General features: G+C 43.3%; 6 protein-coding genes across 8 annotated transcripts in view; 2 read left to right on the top strand and 4 right to left on the bottom strand.

Annotated features, from left to right (window-relative positions):
* Positions 1-8059: 8059 nt before the first annotated feature.
* On the bottom strand, positions 8060-8680 carry RB195_009970 (uncharacterized protein; the record flags this gene model as incomplete). Its single annotated transcript, XM_064190757.1, has 3 exons — positions 8060-8238; positions 8328-8422; positions 8478-8680. 3 exons carry the CDS (start codon positions 8678-8680, stop codon positions 8060-8062), a joined length of 477 nt encoding a protein of 158 aa, XP_064048340.1.
* A 268-nt stretch (positions 8681-8948) lies between these two features.
* RB195_009971 (uncharacterized protein) lies at positions 8949-10211 on the bottom strand (the record flags this gene model as incomplete). Its single annotated transcript, XM_064190758.1, has 3 exons — positions 8949-9279; positions 9533-10087; positions 10150-10211. The coding sequence occupies 3 exons, from the start codon at positions 10209-10211 to the stop codon at positions 8949-8951; spliced, it is 948 nt and encodes a 315-aa protein (XP_064048341.1).
* RB195_009972 (uncharacterized protein) lies at positions 9529-10014 on the bottom strand (the record flags this gene model as incomplete). Its single annotated transcript, XM_064190759.1, has 1 exon — positions 9529-10014. One exon carries the CDS (start codon positions 10012-10014, stop codon positions 9529-9531), a length of 486 nt encoding a protein of 161 aa, XP_064048342.1.
* Positions 10212-10880: 669 nt separating the features above from the next.
* On the top strand, positions 10881-16616 carry RB195_009973 (uncharacterized protein; the record flags this gene model as incomplete). Of its 2 annotated transcripts, XM_064190761.1 has the most annotated exons (5): positions 10881-10944; positions 11000-11091; positions 16295-16367; positions 16449-16547; positions 16609-16616. In XM_064190761.1, the coding sequence occupies 5 exons, from the start codon at positions 10881-10883 to the stop codon at positions 16614-16616; spliced, it is 336 nt and encodes a 111-aa protein (XP_064048344.1). The 2 variants fall into 2 exon arrangements, with proteins under 2 accessions (XP_064048344.1, XP_064048343.1); XM_064190760.1 differs by having other exon boundaries at positions 16295-16547.
* A 457-nt stretch (positions 16617-17073) lies between these two features.
* RB195_009974 (uncharacterized protein) lies at positions 17074-17280 on the top strand (the record flags this gene model as incomplete). The annotated part of the gene is made up of 1 exon (XM_064190762.1): positions 17074-17280. One exon carries the CDS (start codon positions 17074-17076, stop codon positions 17278-17280), a length of 207 nt encoding a protein of 68 aa, XP_064048345.1.
* A 343-nt stretch (positions 17281-17623) lies between these two features.
* RB195_009975 (uncharacterized protein) overlaps positions 17624-22323 on the bottom strand; it is a gene marked incomplete at both ends in the record, with an annotated part of 28915 nt that continues 24215 nt past the window's right edge. Inside the window, 8 exons of one of the 2 annotated variants that reach the window (XM_013441735.2) lie at positions 17624-17831; positions 17898-18036; positions 18100-18214; positions 18287-18398; positions 19244-19339; positions 20833-21057; positions 21841-21883; positions 22011-22035. In XM_013441735.2, coding sequence (XP_013297189.2) covers positions 17624-17831; positions 17898-18036; positions 18100-18214; positions 18287-18398; positions 19244-19339; positions 20833-21057; positions 21841-21883; positions 22011-22035 — 963 coding nt within the window. Of the gene's footprint in view, positions 17832-17897; positions 18037-18099; positions 18215-18286; positions 18399-19243; positions 19340-20832; positions 21058-21840; positions 21884-22010; positions 22036-22323 lie in introns of those variants that run through there. The other variant, XM_064190764.1, reaches the window with a different exon arrangement.

A 22323-nucleotide genomic window follows, 5' to 3' on the forward strand; every position in this document is an offset into this window, starting at 1 on the left:
GGTGCGACGGGTCCATCGGCGCCAGATAGCCTTAGAAGGGGGTGCGACGGGTCCAACGGCGCCAGATAGCCTTAGAAGGGGGTGCGACGGGTCCACGGCGTCGGATATCTATAGAAGGGGGTGCGACGGGTCCATCGGCGCCAGATAGCCTTAGAAGGGGGTGCGACGGGTCCATCGGCGCCAGATAGCCTTAGAAGGGGGGTGCGACGGGTCCACGGCGTCGGATACCTATAGAAGGGGGTGCGACGGGTCCATCGGCGCCAGATAGCCTTAGAAGGGGGTGCGACGGGTCCATCGGCGCCAGATAGCCTTAGAAGGGGGTGCGACGGGTCCAAGACGTCGGATACCTATAGAAGGGGGTGCGACGGGTCCATCGGCGCCAGATAGCCTTAGAAGGGGGTGCGACGGGTCCATCGGCGCCAGATAGCCTTAGAAGGGGGTGCGACGGGTCCACCGGCGTCGAGTTAATGCCTCGAAGCTAGGAAGCTATAAAATGAGGTGTGAAGGGGTCCACCGGCGTCGGATACCTATAGAAGGGGGTGCGACGGGTCCATCGGCGCCAGATAGCCTTAGAAGGGGGTGCGACGGGTCCAACGGCGCCAGATAGCCTTAGAAGGGGGTGCGACGGGTCCACGGCGTCGGATATCTATAGAAGGGGGTGCGACGGGTCCATCGGCGCCAGATAGCCTTAGAAGGGGGTGCGACGGGTCCATCGGCGCCAGATAGCCTTAGAAGGGGGTGCGACGGGTCCACGGCGTCGGATACCTATAGAAGGGGGTGCGACGGGTCCATCGGCGCCAGATAGCCTTAGAAGGGGGTGCGACGGGTCCATCGGCGCCAGATAGCCTTAGAAGGGGGTGCGACGGGTCCATCGGCGTCGGATACCTATAGAAGGGGTGCGACGGGTCCCACGACATCGGGTACCTATAGAAAGGGGTGCGACGGGTCCATCGGCGCCAGATAGCCTTAAAAGGGGGTGCGACGGGTCCAAGACGTCGGATACCTATAGAAGGGGGTGCGACGGGTCCACCGGCGTCAGATACCTATAGAAGGGGGTGCGACGGGTCCATCGGCGCCAGATAGCCTTAGAAGGGGGTGCGACGGGTCCATCGGCGCCAGATAGCCTTAGAAGGGGTGCGACGGGTCCAACGGCGCCAGATAGCCTTAGAAGGGGGGTGCGACGGGTCCACGGCGTCGGATATCTATAGAAGGGGGTGCGACGGGTCCATCGGCGCCAGATAGCCTTAGAAGGGGGTGCGACGGGTCCATCGGCGCCAGATAGCCTTAGAAGGGGGTGCGACGGGTCCACGGCGTCGGATACCTATAGAAGGGGGTGCGACGGGTCCATCGGCGCCAGATAGCCTTAGAAGGGGGTGCGACGGGCCCATCGGCGCCAGATAGCCTTAGAAGGGGGTGCGACGGGTCCACGGCGTCGGATACCTATAGAAGGGGGTGCGACGGGTCCATCGGCGCCAGATAGCCTTAGAAGGGGGTGCGACGGGTCCATCGGCGCCAGATAGCCTTAGAAGGGGGTGCGACGGGTCCATCGGCGTCGGATACCTATAGAAGGGGGTGCGACGGGTCCCACGACATCGGGTACCTATAGAAAGGGGTGCGACGGGTCCATCGGCGCCAGATAGCCTTAAAAGGGGGTGCGACGGGTCCAAGACGTCGGATACCTATAGAAGGGGGTGCGACGGGTCCACCGGCGTCAGATACCTATAGAAGGGGGTGCGACAGGTCCATCGGCGTCGGATACCTATAGAAGGGGGTGCGACGGGTCCAACGGCGTCAGATTGGTGCGCCGGCGCCAGATTGCTATAATATGCGACGGATCCACCGGCGTCGGTGGACCCGGTCATTGGTGCGCAATAACTTAGTGTGAATGACGCAAAAGATAAATGGTTGGAGCCGTTTCATAGCAGTGACCACTGGGCGACTTGCTCTTCACCTTTATGACTCCTCTGCGTGCCTATTTCCTTCTTCGCTCGCCTCAAGTTTGTAGCATGCCGTTCTCAGAAAGTGGAAACACGCACGCAAACGGTTGCTTAAATAGTAGCAAGATGTTTATGTGATCTGACGTGGAACGTTATCATTATCAGTAGAATGATGTCTTTCGCGTCATTTTATGTTGAAACATCATTCTGTGATAACTATTGGGGGAAATCAAGAGGAATACCCATACTTTGAGTAATGCTTTCAAATAGTATCTACATTAATCTCGCATCGAAGGAGTGTTTACAGTTGATGGTCGAATATTCACCAAATGTAAAATTGACGTGTTTAGAAGGAAAACTCCTTAATCTTTCGCCTTAATTTATAATATAAAGAAAAGAAGGAAAGCGTTGTTAAAAAAACACAAATCTAATTTCACAGAAAACACCACTACTATTAACTTTCATTGATCAGTGAAGGGAAGCGAAGCTAAAATCACGGAAAGTCTGAAGTCCGGCTTTAGCCGGACATTCAGACTGGTGTATAATAACGGGCTTATTCTGTCACGTGTGTGTGTGTGTCACGAATTTCAAAAAAAAAGGGGGGGGCGACGGGTCCACCGGCGTCGAGTTGATGTCTCGACGCTAGGAAGCTAAAAAAAAAATATATAAAGCTATAAAAAATAGGGCGACGGGTCCACCGGCGCCAGATGCATATAGAAGGGATTGCGACGGGTTCACCGGCGTCGGATTGGTCTGTCGGCGCCAGAAAGCCATAAAATGGTAAAAGACGGGTCCACCGGTGTCGGATTGGCGCGCCGCGCCGGCCTCTAGAAGGGGGTGCGACGGATCCACCGGCGTCAAAATTGTGCGTGACAACCTCGTGTGCAAGACGCAAAAGATAGATGGTCGCAGCCTTTTCATAGCTGTGGTGACTGGACGCTTTGCTTTTCACCTTTATGACTCCTCCGCGTGTCTATTTCCTTCTTCGTTCGCCTCAAGTTGGTAGCATGCCGTTCTTGGAAAGTGGAAAGCAGCATGTAAACGGCTGCTTAAATATTAGCAAGATATTTATGTGATCTGATGTGAAACGTTATCTTTATCGGTAGGAAGATGTCTTTCACGTCATTTTATGCTAAAACATCCTTCTTTGATAACTGTTCGAGGAAAAAAGGAGGAAAACCCATATTTCGCGTGATACTTTTAAACTTTGTTTAGATTATATTGGTATAGAGTGTTTGAAGCTGAAGTTCGAACGTTCTCCAAATGTAGAACTGACGCGTTGAGAAAGAAGACTATTAAATCTTTCGCTTTTAGTTATAATTAAATTAGATACATTGTTGCTCGACGCCGGAAAGCTATAAAATGGGGTGCGACGGGTCCACCAGCGCCTTATAACTATAAAAGGAGGTGCGACGAGTCCATGGGCGTCGAGTTGGTGCGCCAAATTGCTATAAAATGCGCTGAGGCGGGTCCCACGGCATCGAATTCCTGGGTCATGGTGTAGAAGTATCGCGCAGTATCTTCGTGTGCATGTCGCAAATTGTAAATGCGACGTTGCAAATTTTTCATATCCACTTTCCACTTTCCCATTGGTTTTCTCCTCAACTCCTCTTCTTCCTCGGAAAGTGGAAACACGAATGCTAACTGCTACTTATATAGTAGCCAAGTGTTTACATGATCTGATGTGGAACGCTATCTTTATCAGTACGATGATGTCATTCACTTCATTTCATGTGAACCATCATTCTGTGATAACCGTTGAGGGAAACAAGAAGGAAACCTATACTTTGAGTAATGATTCCATGTCGTGTCTATATTACATTGGTGTCGAAAGAGTGCTGAAAGGTGAAGTTTGTATGATCTCCAATTGTAGAACTGACGCGTTTACAAAGAAAACTATGAATCTTTAGCCTAAATTTCCTTCAAGAAAAAGAAGAAACCGTTGTTGGAAAATCACAATTCTAATTTCACAGAGAATGCCACTACTGTCAATTTTCGTTGATTAGTGAAGGGGAGCGAAGCGAACACCACAGAAAGTCTGAAGTCAGGCTTTAGCCGGACGTTCAGACTGGTTCTTTGATAACTGTTGAGGGGAAACAAAAGAAAAACCCATATTTCGAGTAATGCTTTTAAACTTCGTCCATAATATATTGGTAAGGAGTGCTTGAAGCTGAAGTTTGAATGCTCTCCAAATGTAGAAGTGAAGTGTATAGAAAGAAGACTACGAAATCTTTCATCTTTAGTTATAATAAAAAAAAGACGAAGAAAGATTGTTAGAGACGCAGAAGTCTAATTTCACAGAAAATGGCACTCATATTAATTTTTGTTGATCAGTGAAGCGAGCAAACACGACAGAAAGTCTGAAATCCGGCTTTACTCGGGCGTTCAGACTAGTCATGATATATAATATTGGGCTTATTCTGTCACGTGTGTGTGTCAGTCACGAAATTCGAAAAGGGGGGTGCGACGGGCCCACCGGCGTCGGGTCGGTGAGCAATAACTTCGTATGGATGTCGCAAAAGTTAAATTAGACGTTGCAACAGTTTCATATCCATGGCCACTGCACGTGTTGCATTACACCTCTACGAATCCCCCACGTATCTATTTTCTTGCACGTTTGCCTCAGTTTGATAGCATGCCTTCTTGGAATGAAACTGGAAACAGCCACACAAACGGCTGCTTAAATAGTACCCAACAGTTTGCATGATCTGATGTGGAACTTATCTTTATCAGTATGATGATGTTGTTTACGTCATTTTATGTTAAAGCATCATTCTGTGACAACTGTTGGGAGAAATCAGGAGGAACACGCATACTTCGAGTAATGCTTTCAAATTGTATCTATATTACTTTGGTATCAAAGGAGTGTTCGAAGCTGATTGTCGAATATTCTCCAAATGTAGAATTGACGCGTTTAGAAGGAAAACTGTAATCTTTTGCCTTTATAATAAAAAAAGAGAAGGAAAGCGTAAAAAAAAACAAAAAAAAAACAAATCTAATTTTACAGAAAACGCCACTACTATTAACTTTCATTGATCAGTGAAGGGGAGCGAAGATAAAATCACCGAAAGTCTGAAGTCCGGCTTTAGCCGGACATTCAGACTTGTATCTCGTATATGGTCTTCTCCGCAACAAAGCGAGACATTTCACGGCAGTATTGGTTGGTAATGATCATGGTGACATATCTAGTAGATTCCAATTCTTCTTTGAAATCCAGCATTACGTTCTCAATCCTTCGTCCGTAAATCCGGTCCCTCATTAACATATGTTTTAAAGCATTTATATATTCACATGCGTTTGTATGGACAAACCTTGGAATCTGTCAATTAGTTTCTGAAGACTTGTTTTGTCTTCTCTTATCTTGACGGCTTCACCCAATTAGCTTCGGTTCCTTTCCTTCAAATGTTACCCACAAAAACCATGGCAGAAATTCCCTATTATGCACTAACATCATATTCCTGTTATACAATAACTCCTTTCTGTAGTTGCTCTACAATTGTTGCCATACGATGGTCTGGAATACGTGGGAATTACTGCAAAAGCTATTTGAAAACTTTGAATAGTTAGTTTTGAAGTCATGTACCATGTCGCAATTGGTTTCAAAAATTCTCTCTGCTAGGAGGGACATCTTGGAAAAGTCATATCGACAATCCCGTAAGTATATGAACTGAAAATCCACGAACATGGAAGCGCGCATCGTGAATCAGCTTCATAAAGCTGATGTGCTTGGTAAAACGATTTGAAAAAAAAACCACTTATTTTTATTTAGATTAGACTACAAAATTTGTAACACTTGCAAAAATTCCTTGAAGATCGAGCCAACTACACTACGTCATTTGATGTGAAGAAGCAAACTAGAATAAGTGATTTGATCTTCGTGATTAGAAGATGTGAGAAAAAGCGATCACTAGATTGAACATCCGACTAATTCCGGAAGTTTTAGTGTGGTGCTCATTTATTCACCCTAAGCAAAGCGAGGACCACGTCCATAATTTTCGTTGCAAATAGGAACTATTACTGTTGTATCAAAATTATACAACTCCATACCTAAAAATAAGGTAGGACAACAACGATGAGACAAAGGTGCAGACACCACCACAGAGCAAATCTCACTGTTTCCTAACCCGTAGTTCTGCTTGGTGAGAGACGCAATTTGCTGTTGATTGGAGCTAGCACACCCCCTCCCCCCCCCCAACGTTACGTAAAAACGAGCCAGTGCGAGGTCTGCTGAGCCTGTCTTGGCTGCAGTTCCGTGTCTCATTCCGTTCGATATTTGGAGCTGTATTCTCAGCTCCGGTATTCTTCTGCGCTGTCAAGATTCTTTCCATCAAAACTTTCATTCCATTCTCTATTAGTATCATATTGATAAGATTGTTTCATGTAACACATCACCTGTGAAATTCTTCTGGTTGTTGAAGGATAAAAAGTGATAATTTTCCGATAGTAGAGGTTAGTCTCTACTATCGGAAAACTATCACTTTTTACCTCTCTTAGTGAGGTTCATTACTATCCTGTTGTCCATCTATATTATCATCTGACTCCACTCATGCATCAGGTCAGCACGTCGACGCACACCAGTTCTATAATTTGCCGTAGCCGGCTATCTAACACTTTCGATAGGTTTCATCGTCTTTGATTCTCATCAGAACCAAAGATAAAATCGTCAACATGGTGTTAGTCCTCATTGAAAGAGAATCATATACAGTCTACTAAGGTAGAGACTGTACTGCCAGCGATTCTATCCCTTCGCAGGACTGCTTTAAATCTTTCAGAAATCAGAAACATTCCGCAAGACTTCACTCTAAAACGCATAATACACCGCGTTCGTTTTTGAGCGATCTTCGCCACTTTCGAAACCATAAAATATTGTTTCAAAACCACAGATTAATATTGTTCGCATGTCTTTGAAACATACAGTCAAACTCAAGATTGGTTCAATACATGCTCTCATCCGCAGACTGCACTCCAAGATCTGAAAAAAGCTGCTTTTTCGCTGAAGACAAAAAAAAACATAAAGTGAAACAGTGGTAGTTGAACCAGTTGTGGTGATACACTGCTTATGATTAAATCAGCTTGTGTTGGAATTTAATGGGATAGCCTACACTGGAACAGTAGATCGTCGAAGTCAAAACCACAAGAACGTTGTTCGAAGATCGCTGCGCTGATCTATTCCAAGTCTTCTCTAGGGCTCTTCTGTTTTTCGAATTAAAGATGTCACCCCACGAATCTGTAGTGATATGGGTTTCCGATGGTTAACGACCATGAATGGGTCGTAGATTGCAAAGACGGGTGGGTAACGCTCATTTCTTCCTAATCGCCGTAAAAAAAAAACAGCCCGGAAGATGCGGCGCATGCACAACTTTGGCGCTCCAATAGAACTTCGACCGTTCTGGTACGCTGTTTTTAAGACAAGTTCTATTGGAGACCCTTGTGCACGCGCCGCATCTTCGTGGATGTTTTTTGCAGCGATTAGGAAGAAATGAGCGTTATCCCACCCGTTTCTACAATCTACGACCACGTGTAGCCATTAGCCATCGGAAATACTTACCACCGCAGATTTGTGGGGTGACGAAAAGTAGAAAGCAAAACTTCTAAATTAGACACAAAATGAGATTGTAAGTGTACAAAGTAAAGTGCTAAAGTTGTTCTTAACATATTTATCGAGCTGGGAGTGCGCACACGCGGAAATAAAGTCTATGTCAGGGTAAGGCCATTGATAGGATCTCCCAAATAGGTGTTATGAAGGGAGGAGATCGTAAGGGAGTAGGCAATGGGCAATAGTGAATAGAGCATAGCATGATAACGATGATGAAGGCAAAATATTAGGTAGTATCAACTGTATACATTACAAAATGTTATACTACCAGCGTCAACGTCCGGCTGTCTCCGGACTCCAGACTTTTTGCGGTGTCCGCTTCGCTCGCCGATTAATGAAAATTAATAGTAATGGCATTTTCTGTAAAATTAGAGTTGTGTTTTTCTACCAACTTTTTCTTCTTTTTTCAAAATAAATCTAGGTGGAAATTCTCATAGTTTTCGCTCTGAACGCATCAGTTCTACATTTGGAGAACATTCAAATTTCAGCTTCGCACACTCCTTCGTTAAAAATATAATTACCTTGATTACCTTGACTCCCGTTGACCTTCGAACCGCTCGAGTGGGCGCCAGTAATTCTTCCGTTTGTCCCGATCGCGTGCCAAAGTCGCTGAGTGGTTCCTCCTTTCGCGTGGAACGCGGAGAGCATCATAATTCTCTTCGAAAGACACCGTGAAGAAATCTGACCATCGAGTCGGCGGTCTTCCTGTAATGCGGTTAATACCGCGGAGAATGCAGTCGCTCACCGCTCTGATCCAAGGATTGTTGTTAAAACGCATCACGTGTCCGGCCCACCTTGTTTTACTTTCCTTGGCAAACGTGGCAGAGTCGACCGCTGCCACAGGAAAGAACTTCGAATCCCGTATCTCACTTGCTTGAAGCGGGGTACTCTTAGCATCACTCTCAATTGCGCGTTCAGTGATGCTCACCGCGTTTTCTTCCTACTTTTGAAATGTCCAGGTTTCTGAAGCATAGGCCAAAGCAGGAAGTACGGTGGTGTTGATGAGGTGAACACGGAGTTGGGTTTTCTTGATCTTCTTCGCTACATCCTCGATGTTCTTGTACGCTCCCCTCTTCTCCTGCCCAGCTCTGGGGTTAGGTCGTTCATCATGTTTAATTTCCGACCCAGATAAACGTAGTTGGTGCATTCAGGTATGTTTTTCCATTGAGCGTTAAAGGGGCATCTGAGATCTATCCGTTACGCATGAACATCGTCACTGCAGATCGAGCTGAAGCTGCATCCACATGTTTCGTCGAATTGGGTCAGCATTCGTTCCGCTTGACTGGTACTAAGTGTTATCAGAACGATGTCATCAGCAAAACGCAAATCGTGTACCATCAACCTTCACTCCCATAATGTCTAGCTTTCGCATTGGGTTTCCGAGAGTAGCTGTGATTATTTTAAGTGGGATTGTATCATCTTGTCGGACCCCTCTTTACGTCAATGATGATGTTCTTGTACAATGACGAAATTCTGCACGTTAATTTACTGCACAACTCTCGAAGTGCCTTTATACACTGAGTAGGGTCGCCTTGGTTGTCCAAGGCTTCCACGACCGCTTCTGTCTCAACTGAGTCGAAGTCCTTCTTCAAGTCCAAGTCGATGAAGCTGAGACAGAGCGCCATCTTGTACTCTCGTGATACCTCGATGAGTTTAGAAACAGTGTGAATGTGATCAATCGTGCTGAATCCTTTTTGAAACCCAGCTTGCTCGCATGGTTCTCTTTCATCTAAGACTTTTTTTATCCTATTAAGGGTCACTCTTGTAAAAGCTTGTAGATGACAAACAGTAAGCAGATTCGGCGATAGTTGCCGATGTCCTGTGGGTCTCCTTTCTTATACAACAGCACGGTTTTGCCGCTTTACATTACTTAAGAACCTTACATTCCGACAAATAACGAGTGAAAAATCTTACCAATGTGTTGACGAGGAGTGGTGGCAGGATTTTTCAGGCGTTTTGGTCCTATTGTGTCCGGACCAGGTGCCGTACCATTTTTTACCGACATAATGGCATGTCGTACTTCGGACGGGAGAAATCTGGAATGACATGTTCGTCTTCCTTAAGATGATGAGGAGGCAAGTGGACATGGCCGGCGAAGAGATCAGAGTAGAAGTCGTGGATGATTTTCTTCATTACCCTTCTCGATGCAATGGTTGTTCCCTTCGGGTTCCGAAGAGCAGTCATCCTCGCCTTGCGACTGGCGAAGTCTCGATGGGCATAGCTGATGCTTCTTCCCGCTTCTGCAGCTTCAGCCAGCACTTTTGCTCTTCTCTCTTTAAGGCCTTCCTTTATCGCCTCTCTGCAAAGCCTTGCCAGCTCGGAGTTCTTGGTTCCCTGCAGCTCGTGCGGCTCCACTTGGCGTATCAGCTCAAGAGTTTCAAGAGACAGGCGTCTCTTGGTGTTTTTAAAACTCTTAGTCTTCCTCGTGCAGTTGTAAAGGTGTTCAACAAGCTGGTCATATTCCTCGTCAACGTTGACCATTGCGGAATCTTTCCAAAAGCTGGCCAGCGTAGCGAAGAGATCGCAGTTAATGATAGTTCCGAGACTTCGCTCTCTGAACGTAGCGGCTTTCTCGTTTCTACCTGTGAAGGAAAATCTTCCTCAGAGCTTTTATACCTATCTGGCGCCGGTGCACCAACCCCACGCCGTGGGACCTTCGCACCACATTTTATAGCCATCTGGCGTCGGCGCACCAATTTGACGCCTGTGGACTCGTCGCACCCCACTTTTCGAATTTCGTGACTGACACACACGTGACAGAATAAGCCTGTTATTATATAGCATGACATTCTTCATTCTTTGCCTACCCGCCTTATTATACAGTCTCACTCAGAGCAACGCATTTAAGTAAGGGCAAGGGGCCAGGCGCGTAAGGGCTTTTTTTGATATACTATAGGTTTTTTCGATGTGTCCAAACTGCAGTGGACATAGAACGAAGCTGTTGGGTTGAAGGCAGCTGTGGGAGAATCAGCAGAAAGAAAAGCAGCATTATTTATTTGAGTCATGTTGAAATACACCTAAGAAATGGAGGGATCATTTACGTCACTTCTCATAGCAGTACACTTGTACTTGCAGTCATTTTACTGCAAGTACAAATGTGTTGCTGAAGCACAGCCGTGCGCAACGTTCGTAACGCTACACAATATGAAGTGAAAATAGAATTGTTACATTTATATCCGGCAAAATGAGCAAAAGTAGAAGGAGGACTTTACTTGTACTCAGTACTTGTTTGAAGGAGTAGAGTTAGGCCATTCTTTTGTAATTTTCGTGTACGTTTGCAGTTATCCCTACTTGTACCTGCTCCTCCCATCTGGCTTATTATCCTGCTCAACATTTTTGCACTCTTGATGGTCGTCATCGGATTTCTCATTTTGATATGTTTGAAGAGGCGGCCTTTCTGCGTTCCTCCGAGTTAGTCGCTGGAAATTAATATCCTAGTGGAACATAAAAATGATTGGGCTTTTAGCATCCCGTGACCTGGATCAAGCCGAAATGTTCAAGCCCAAGCAGGATGCGGTGGGTAGGGTGATTTCAAAACAAGGAACTATCTCTGCGAAGGTGAGTACTTTTGTGAAGTTATCTTTAGGCTGAGCCACAAGAACTGCAGTAAAAGCAAGGGGATAGGGGAAAGACTGAAAGTTACATCACTTCGAGCTCTCTTCCAGAAGTTATTTTTCTTCTTTCTTTGAAAGGAGGTTCTTCAAAACGAGGCCCTAAGCCATTATTCTTTACAGACTAAACAAGCGTTTATTCTTTACAGACGTTTTCACAAACGGAAAAAAATCAGTAACATTCAAAATCCGCGGAAACTTTAGATGAACTTTTTTTTTGATAAATCTGCACTTCTGAAACAGATAAATCGTCATCGTACTCGCTCTGAAGGGAAGAAGAAGAGAGGTCTGGGGACAATTTCTAGTGCTGTAGAGGACACCGAGTCGCGTCATCGTGTTATCATCCGTTACGATTTACGCGCAATGTTCTCCAGAAATATTTCTAGGAAACTACTACCTTCGACGGATTCTAGGTGTACAATACTCTGCATGAACATTGAAAAACCGACGGTGAGTGACGGTGCGGCACTGTCGGCCACCGTCGCTTGCTCATAACTGCTCATAAAATGGAAACTTCAGGACAACTTATATATCATTAGATTCCTCTCTTTGAGATCTATACAAAGACCGACATATTGTTGAGAAAGGAGCAAAATGACGCCAAATATGCGCCAAAAAGCAATAATTGGAACCTGATATAGCCTAAGGTTATGGTTGAAAAGAGTTCAGAGACTCAAACTTTCACATTTGGTCAGAGCAGCAAGAAGCTGTTGTAGGCAAGTACTTGAAATTGTTGGTTTGTTGTTTTTTTAGTCATTTGTGCGTCATTTTTAGTCATTTTAATTTTTGTATAAAATAGCGGTTCGTCCTTAATTTGAACGTTTGTTGCAAGGAAAGAAGTTGTCAAAACAGCCTATAAAATCGCGGTAGCGCACAACTATTCCTGAATTTTGTGAGATTTGTATTGCATATAGACAGGCGAACCCCACTCGTACACTAGAGTATCGCAAAGTTTGAAAATCCCACTTTTCGTTTTTTTCCTTTCATTTCATCTCTACTTTGCACCTCCGTTAATCACCAGAACAGAGTTCAAATCGAAAGAACCTAATCAGAACTCTTAAAACAGATAATGTACATTAGTTTGTAAGGTTTGTTTTCCTCTGTATGGATTTTCTCGCTCTATTATAACACCTTTTCATAACATTCCATAGAAAGGAAGAGTATGAAGCTTGCTATTAAATTTTATGCAACTATTTCAATACCATGCTTTTTGATTCACAAAAAATTGAGTTCGCCACAGCATTTCGAGTTGAGACAACTTTCAAACTATCCGCCCGGCTATTTTCCCTAACAACTGCCTATTCACCATTACAACTACAATTTACAGCACATTTATATAACTCATATTTTTTTTAAAAGTACAATTAGTTTAAATTAAAAATTAATCTTTTCAATATTACTAATAAATAAGATAATTAATCAATTCTATAAATAATTATTAATATTTCACCTATCTACCCTCCAGTTTCTTATTAATGCATAAGATTTAAACTATCTTATCCTTTTTTTATATATATTCAACAATACTACTATCATATATATAATAACATTTTTTTTTTTTTTTTTTTTTTTTTTTTTTTGTGTGTTTGTTTTTTGTTTTTTTTTTTTTTTTTTGTCTTTTCACAAAATTCAAAAGGGTCACGGGTCCACCCTTCGATTTCCCGCCAATACCTATAAAGTCACGGGTTCACCACGCCAATACCTATAAAGGTCACAGGTCCACCGCCAATATCTATAAAGGTGCACAGTCCAGCGGCAATACCTATAAATCAGGTCCACCGCCAATACCTATAAGAGGTCACGGTCCAACCTCGATTTCACCGCACCAATACTATAATATGTCATCACCGGCGTCAGCTTGTCCAATAACTATTCATACCAAAAATAAATGTTACTTTCCATAACCTAAAACGGTTGATTCCCGCCATAATGCACGGATCCACCGGCGTCAAAATTTCTACAATCTCGTTCAAACGCAAAAATAATGTCGCAGCCTTTTCAACTTCACTGGGCCTTTCTTTTCATCTTTATACTCCTCCGCGTGCTATTTCCTTTTCGTTCGCCTCAAGTTGTAGCACGCCGTTCTTAAAGTAAAGCAGCATTAAACGCTCTTAAATATTACAAATGTTTATGTATCTACGTGAACGTTATCTTTATCGGTAATTTCTTTCACGTCTTTTATTTAAAATCATTTGTATAACTTTGGAAAATCAGAAACACCAATACTTCGAGTAATGCTTTCAAATTATATCTATATTATTCTGGCATCGAAGAGTTTTTACTATGTAAATATTCTCCAAATCCAAAACTCCATAATCTTTCGCCTTAATTTACAATATAAAGAAGAGAAGGAAAGCGTTGTTAAGAAATACAAATGTAATTTTATAGAAAACACCACTACTATTAACACGCGTTGATCAGTCAAGGGGAGCGAAGCTAAAACCACCGAAAGTCAGAAGTCCGGCTTTAGCCGGACATTCAGACTGGTCTTTCTAATAATTCATTGTTGTTGTTATTTCAAAATTGACTCTAACTGCAAGTACTTCACGAGAAAACAAGCTATCCAGCTAGCACTAATAAATCCAACATGAGAGGATGAATATTAAGAATTTGATAGTGGTGTGAATTGGTATTATATATTGTGGTGATGTGTTCAATATTTCCCCGTTCCATGTACATATTCAAATTTCTTGGGGTAGAATGTGGAGTTGACATCCACACAATGTTTCCTTCCAATGCTACAGCAGTGACTGCCAATGGTGCAATAGGCCAGCCCTGATTGAGGTGCGAAAATAGCCGGGCCGCGGAGTCAGATAGAAAAAATCTCAATACTTTAAACGATGTCCTTCAATAAATGCTGTGGCGACTCAATTTTTTGTAATCAAGACATTATTGAAATAGTTCATAAAATTTAATACAAGCTTCATACTCTTTTTCTATGGAATGTTAGAAAAGGTATAATAGAGCGAGAAAATCTATACAGAGGGAAAACAAACCTTACAAACTAATGTACATTATCTGTTTTAAGAGTTCTGATTAGGTTCCTTCGATTTGAACTTTGTTGTGGTGATTAACGGAGGTGCAAAGTAGAGATTAAATGAAAGGAAAAAGACGAAAAGTGGGATTTTCAAACATCGCGATACTCTAGTGTACGAGCGGGGTTCGCCTATCTATATGCAGTACAAATCTCACAAAATTCAGGAATAGCTGTGCGCTACCGCGATTTTATAGGCTGTTTTGACAACTTCTTTCCCTGCAACAAACGTTCAAAGTAAGGACGAACCGTTATTTTATACAACAATTAAAATGACTAAAAATGACGCACGAATGACTAAAAAAACAACAAATCAACAATTTCAAGTACTTGCCTACAACAGCTTCTTGCTACTCTGACCAAATGTGAAAGTTTGAGTCTCTGAACTCTTTTCAACCATAACCTTAGGCTATATCAGGTTCAAATTATTGCTTTTTGGCGCATATTTGGCGTCATTTTGCTCCTTTCTCAACAATATGTCGGTCTTTGTATAGATCTCAAAGAGAGGAATCTAAGGATATATAAGTTGTCCTGAAGTTTCCATTTTATGAGCAGTTATGAGCAGTGGCCGACAGTGCCGCACCGTCACTCACCGTCGGTTTTTCAATGTTCATGCAGAGTATTGTAGTTCATAAGGCTGCAACTCCGACGAGGTTCAGCTACTTTTTGAAGTTGCGCTTCATCAAGCGTTGTTGATGCGTTCACGAGGTAGATTCCACATGAGACGGTCAGCAAGCATGCTGAGCGACAGTCCCAAAGGACCTCTCTCTCAGTCACCTTTTTTTATTTTAAAAAAGAAGAGTTGACAGGGTTTTTCACTTCTCTAGGTTCTCCTTCCAAAGATGACAGATTGTGTCGTGGCAGCTTTCATGATCTTGATCAAAACTCGTGCATGCAAAAGGAGAATCCGGGATGATGTTTCACCAGTGGTTTCGACTCGACACAGCGATTTACGATTGGAAAAGGTTCACCAACAATTTTCAACTCACGAGGAAAAGGTCCAAATTCCGTTTTTGTTGAAGAAGGCTTTTGAGCGGAACATTATATTCGTGAAAGTTCCTTCGATTTTTCTTAAGACTTGCATTTGCTGGCGCTGCTCCCGTAATTTTCTTCTACCTCTATTTCCAAAGTTCTCCTACACGGTTTTCATGCTGCTTGCCAGCGAGAGCTTGAGTTTGTGCGGTGCTTCAGCACAAGCAGCACAAGCAGCTTCACACAGTAATCTTCGAGTTGCAGGTTGTGGCTCAGGTTTCCATCCTTGTCGTTGTGTCGGTCACCTTGGAACCTAGAGTTCACGAGAATGTAATCGCGGTTAAACAAAAACATATTTCCTTCTTTCTCTTCAGATAACAGAAGTTCTTCTCCATCTTGTTTCTCGGTAATAATTCCCCTCAAAGCAAGTTTTGATCCAGTTGTGATCAGTGCTGAAGATTGATAGTACTGAGACATTAAGCAAACACTTCCTCAGTTTTGTATGTGGTTGAGTTCTGCTCGAGTCGTGCTACTGGGTGATCTCGATGTCCACCGACAATGACCCTTCTTCAGAAAAAAATTATTTTCAGAAATAATTTATTTGGGAGAGGTGAGTTCCAAGAACGGTATTTAAATTCAATTTGGATTCATCAGCTGCTGAAGTTGGTGAGCGGAAAATAATACCTGGACCTTTTGTACAGAGAACCGAGGGAAAGAATGGTCAGAAGAAGTTACAGGGACTCTTGAGAGTCGATGAGATGAAACCCAGAAGGGTACACAACAAAATTACCTCCTCTACACTAATGACGAGTATATCGTCATACGTTAAGAGCTGGGCAGCTCTGTCAAGGCGAGCTTACCTTTTTCCACGTCGTCGGCGACATATTTGGGTGGATCTGAGATCCACCTATCCTGTCAAGACGCTAAGGAATAGAAGTGGTTAGCTCCTGAGGACGTTTGTCTGCTGCGCATCGCATTTCGACACACAGATTCACCTCCGCGCCACTACGAGGCGGTAAGATGTGATCTGAAAAATAACGCATGCATTCAAAGCAGGCGATTTTATTTCATCGCCAGGCTGAAGTAACTGCTAAACAAACACCGAGACCTCAATACTCCAATCACTTCAGCTCCATTTTTTTAGAGTGCTGGCTTTTCCTTCAAAGACCACGGTGACGATATTGGTACCGACATGTCTGAGGAAAAAGGGCCACAAAGTAAACCAGAAGAAGAGAACACAGCGAAAGCGCAAAAACCTTTCGACGTAGAAAAAGTAGTCAAAACCCTTACTTTTGAAGATCCAGAACCGGTACAAGCTCCTGATGAGAACAATGCGAATGATTGCGAGAAACGCTTATCCCATAGTAAGTCAGCGAAGAAAAATCAAACTGATACAGGCGAGTCTATATTTATAAATTCCGAGCTTCTGCCGAGCTCATCATTTTTTCATCGTTTAAGGAGATTAGTCAAGAAATCGACTGCAATAAATTAATGATTTGAAAAATCACAGACGCGAAATTCAATCATACAGAATTGGTGCCATTTTTGAACAGTTTAACTTAATAAACTTTGTAATCCCGCTGGTGTTATATCTGCTTATTTGCAATGTTCGACAACAACCAATCGGTACGATAACTTCTGAAATTCTTTCGAATAGTTCTAGCTTACCGCAATAGCCACCATAGCCACAGCAAGCTTCTCGAGATGAATAAATTCTAGACATTTCAAGGACGGCTTTCGTTACTGTACTGTATAGAGTTACTGTTCTTTGAATGAAAACACCTAAGAAATCGAACAAAGAATAAGTCCTTAGCAAAGCAGCAAAAGCTAAAAGTTTTTGAGCGCTGTCAAAATTTTTCGCGGTAGAATACCCAGTAACGCTAATTTGTTATGTGTGGCTTACAAACTTATTCAGTAGAATGCATGACGGAAATACCAGTAACACTACGTAACCCTCTTCTTCTTTCTGAAATGCATTTGAATGCACAAAAACAAAACCAATTTTTAAGTATTATAATTTGGTTGGCCTGCAACTCGGTGGAAACTGTGTGGTACTCCAGAATAGTGGCGAAGAAAAAATTTACTATCACATTCAAACAGAAGATCAACATGAAGGGAACATTTCAATAATAACTGGGTCACCCCATAAAAAACCTGTTTTTTTTTTATTTGCACTGGAGAAGTATTTTCCATCGCAGACAAGTGAAAAAAAAAGAAAAAGGTAATTGAAATCCCATCATAAAGATGGAAAGTGGACGGTAGAAAGTGTAAGAGAGTGAATTTTAGATTCTAAAAGATCTAGTTTTCTTAATTTTAAAAAGTAGACAAGTTGTAAAGTACTGCATTAGTTATGGGAAGGTCTGTCATTTAAGATGAAGTGCTTTGATTTCGCATAAAAATCTTCTTCCTAACTAGCTCTTGACCCGAAAACGCAATGGGTACATCCTATAAAGTGTGGAAAATGAAAAGTGAACTACCACTGGAGCATGAGATATCCTATAATCGGAAGTGCAATGTTGTCAATGCTATCAATCGAAGCTTCGACTGCAGCAAGTATCAGGGCAGTGAATATGATCGTGGGATAGGAAGGGAATGGAGCTGAACAGAACAACCGAGCTGTCATTAAGAACACGGCTATGGATGCTGCCATCGCTGTAGAACCTTCGACAGTTTTCCTTCTCCTAGAAAATCCTGCACATTTAGGAAGAGAAGCTAAAATGCGACCTCGGGAGACTACGACAACGAACCCAAGCCACGTCGTCGTTCCGTACATTGAGCCAATAATCGCGGCGAAGCTGTCCCCGACACCCACTGCTGCGACGCCGGCAACATGGTAGATGTGCGGGAGGTCTTCAGTTGGAGACAAAAACAACGGCAGGAATATACCTGGAGTCAAATATCACTCGATTCGAAATACAAAAGTGGGATTTACAAGGGAAACGTTCTTACCCAGAAGGAGGTATATTGGAGTGAGCAGCAGGATAGAATCTTGCTCGTCTTTGAATACCAATAAAAACCTATTTAAGTACTCCACCCATGGAGGCACTTCAAAGAATCGAAGCACCTGAAACAGAACGAGACGCTTTAGAAAGCAGATGACCGGCCCAGATCCCAATGAACATCTGCATAAACTCACTTCTAAAATGACAAATATGCAAAACATGAGCCAGCCGCTAAGCCAAATAAAATCTTTGTCAAAGAATAGACCAGACAAAAATATCAGAGATACTGTCAAGTGGAAGAATTTTCTGGAAAAAAATTCACAATGTTTCGTACAGATGTCGCGTTCGAAGTTTCCATGATGGATTCTTCTCATTTAGGATAGGTAGGGTTAAGCACGCAGCTCGCAAATGCGAAAACTCAGGAGCTTCCTCTACAAATCCAGAAACCGAACACCTCCGCTTTCATAACAGAGCAGCTTTTTACACCTATGCGAATTAACGGAAAGAAACTGCTCGAAGCGAGCTTTGTCCCAAGTAGTCATACAGAGTTGTGTTACCAGGAACTTCCACCATCGATCCACTTCACGCGTTTCCGTTTCCTCAATCCTGTAAGTGTAAACGGGTTGCATCGGTAGGATTACTGATTCCGAAGGTGCTTCTGATGATTCTAATCCCTGGATCTGCAGGTGTTTTGCATTTTCATAGCCGTTTTTGAAAACTGCATCTTGAGTTCTATTAACCATTGAGAAGAACCCAGCGTCAAAAATCTCCCGACTGCTGTCTTAAAGGCAGCATACCACGAATCTGAGGTGGTGCAGATTTCAGGTGGAGTATTCGTATACAGGATGGGAGACTACGGAGAAGGAGGTGATTCCGTCCATTTCTTGCTAATTGCCGTAAAAAACGGCCCGGAAGATGCGGCGCCGCACAAGACTGGCGCGCTCCAATCGAACCTCTTGTACAAAATGGTGCGCCAAAACGAATGAAGCCGTATCTTCCGGGCCGTTTTTTACGGCAATTAGGAAGAAAATGACGGAATCACCCCTCCCTCCATAGTCTCCCATCCCGTATACGAATACTCCACCTGAAATCCGTACCACCTCAGATTCGTGGGGTGATGCCTTTAAATTGGTGAAAATACGTAGACTCGCCTATGAATTGTTGAGCTTCGACCTTTTGCGGTAACGAATGCAGCGAACCATATGGATGCTAACACGTGCATGCCCCAAAATGCCAGTAAACAGTTGCTGAAAATGCAGCTTCTATCGATGCTAATTGTATTTGTTTAATAATAAACAACTTTGTAGAGATTTCTTGTAGAGATTGATGCAGGAAAAACTTTTCCTTCAGCGTAATAATCTCTAAACTCTTACAAACTCAAACATTATTGGCACGACGCAGACACGGTGATATTGTTGGGCGCCTTTTCCAATAAACTCATTCACTCTTCTCCTGGTGATTTTCACTTCGCGGAGGGATAGAATGAGAGTTGTCGAAACCTCTGCTCTCACTTCGTTCATCTCAAATTCTTAAGCTAAGATTAGCCACATATTCACAAGTGAGACAGAGAGGAGTCGGAGTGCGACAGGGAGAAGCCGGACCCTCCTCAGGTGAAGGGGATCCAGCTACCTCTTTGTGGTGCATATCAGGTGGTGAGGATCCCTCGCCAACCGTCGAAAAGAGGAGGTCGGAGCGCCGGCTCCGGCTGTCTGCACACATGGTTCCTTATTTTTTAAGAACAATATCTATTCTTAAAATTTCGAAATTTCTGAAATTTTGAATCTCTAAAGTCCACTTACGTTCCGCATCGTTTTTTCTTCTTTCCTCTTTGTGTAGACGGGAACACATGTTACTTAGATGTGTAAATAGTGCATTAATGTTAGTCTTGTTCACATAATACTTAACTTTCTTAGAACTCTGAATTTAAGAACTTATTTTATTTAAAGACAACGTATCACAAAGAGGTACACATGGTACGGAAACTCCAGGGAAAACGTAGAGTTCGAATTGTAGATTACGGAAACGAGCGTAGTCCCGCCCTGTTTCCGCTACTCGAGTCCGCGCGAGGTACGCTAAAACGCTCGCTGACGCGGCGCGTGCATAAGGGCGGGGCGTTGCAACTGATTTCGTAGGAAAGAACGCTGTCTTCCACCACATTTCTTGCGACAATTAAGCGAAGATGAGAGTCGCCGCGCTCGTTTCCATAATCTTACCCAAAACTCTATGTTTTCCTTAAGATTTCCGTAGCACGTTAATTTCGTGATTCGCTGCCTTTAAAGTAGTGGTGTATTTGATTTTCCTTCCATAAGTACATAATGTTACTTTTGAATCTTCGTAAGTTTTCCCTGCACCAAGTGCTCTGACACGATTGACACCGACTGAAATCATTGAACACGAAAAAGATGATTTTTTGTTTTCTGGGTTGGTTTAATTTTAATTCAAATGAATAGAAGAGTAATGGAATCTGGATGAAGTAAATTGTGGGAAGATATGCTGCGTGGAGAAAAGCATGAACAAGAAAAAGAAAGTGTTCGGAGAAATAAGCCCAGGTACGTATTATCTCACTCTTCAAACGGATTGTGTTCGGATTGTACAGCTGTGAAGATATTTTAAAGTCGGGTTTCATTCTACAAGATGCTTTGGATGCCAATTCATCACAGGTAAATCCTCATTTTGCAACAAACAACATGTTCTACGTCTCCATGATTCTATAGCGTAGTGTTTTGGTAGTCAAACTAACCGCGAACTTTTCCCGTTGAATACGATGCTCCACAAAAACACGGGAAGTTCGAATAAAGAAACGCCCATCAGAAGGCTGTACAGTGTCATTGCTGCTCCAACGCTCACCAACACAACCACATTCACAGCTGCAGGATGCATGGGAGCAGTAAGGAGAGAGCCGACCACGATCGCAACCGTGGCTGCGATCGCTACTTCAGCCAGAGGGCCGGCATCGCTCATCTTCCTACAAAAGCGAATGATATGATCTCATTTCAAAGTAACACAAATTATAACCATGTGCTACATTGGAAGAACCTTACTTCATATTCTGCAAAGCATCGAAAATAAGCTTAGTCTTCTATGCACGTCAATACCTTAAACATGCTTCAGATGTGAAGTGAGTTGAGTTAGGAGTTATGGAGAAAACTAGTAAAATAAATCCGGAAGGGTCTATGAACACGCATGTCGCAAATTAAATTACCAGCGGGACCAGCCACCGTAACAGGTCACGTCCTTATCCCTCCTGACCTGTCTGATGCCTATCCATCGACTCTGGGTGAAGTGGCACTGCCCTTGGGCGATATCGAACAATCGACCAAGACAACAGTGGTGACCTTTTGTCATTTTGTTAATGTGTCCTCGAACATCTATGCTTCTGAACTGAATTCGAATACATAGGTGCATCCGAGAGGGATTGATCGACGCCATGCCTATTATCCTTTTTAGGGGTAACTTTTTATCCACTAATCACTGGAGTTGAGGACACCTGCTGGACACCTGCTAAGAATGACGTTTAGACAGAAACAGGAGCAAAGATTCGCTTTTAGCGCATTGAGAGGACCTCAGGCTTTTGAATTCCGAGGATCAGTGTGGATTTCTAATCTCTTGTTTGCAACATGTATGTGACCACGCCGTGGATTGATCTGTTACCGTCTTAGGTCGCCTCAGTATTTATTGATCTAAGAATTAACAAAGATTAAATCTTGTTGATGGTCCAATTTAGCAACACTCAAGATTGTTAACAAACTTTATTACGGCTAACGTTTCGGCGTCGTCGCCTTCGTCAGAGCCTGGAAAGTCAGATCTTTTGTGATATTTCCTCTCAAATGCCTCATCCAGAACAAGTCATCATTCCCTAAGATGCTACATCCTCGAAACAGAAATCGAAATCAAAAGAGTCCAAATCGTTCTGCTTACCTAGGTAGCCGCGTTGCCGTGACATTAGCGGAGCTCCGCGTGATAAGATCGCTCCGCTAACACTAATTAGGATGCGACCCGCATATGACCCCGTAGATCAAAACCCGCAAAGGTCTTGATGCAGAGCCAGCTCGTTGGTCATCGTCCAAAGTTCTGCGAGCTACAATTTCGGGTTCGTACAATAGGATCGCACTTCTGGAAGATTAAATCACCGTAAGAAACCAAAAACACTACCTTGTAGGAAAAGGAATGCTCTTTCGAATAACGTGTTGCATATTGCCAAACACTTTTTGGGTGCGCGAGTTTAAATTCG

Source organism: Necator americanus, chromosome III, assembly GCF_031761385.1.
Source record: "Necator americanus strain Aroian chromosome III, whole genome shotgun sequence".
In the NCBI taxonomy this organism is placed as follows: Eukaryota; Metazoa; Nematoda; class Chromadorea; order Rhabditida; family Ancylostomatidae; genus Necator; species Necator americanus.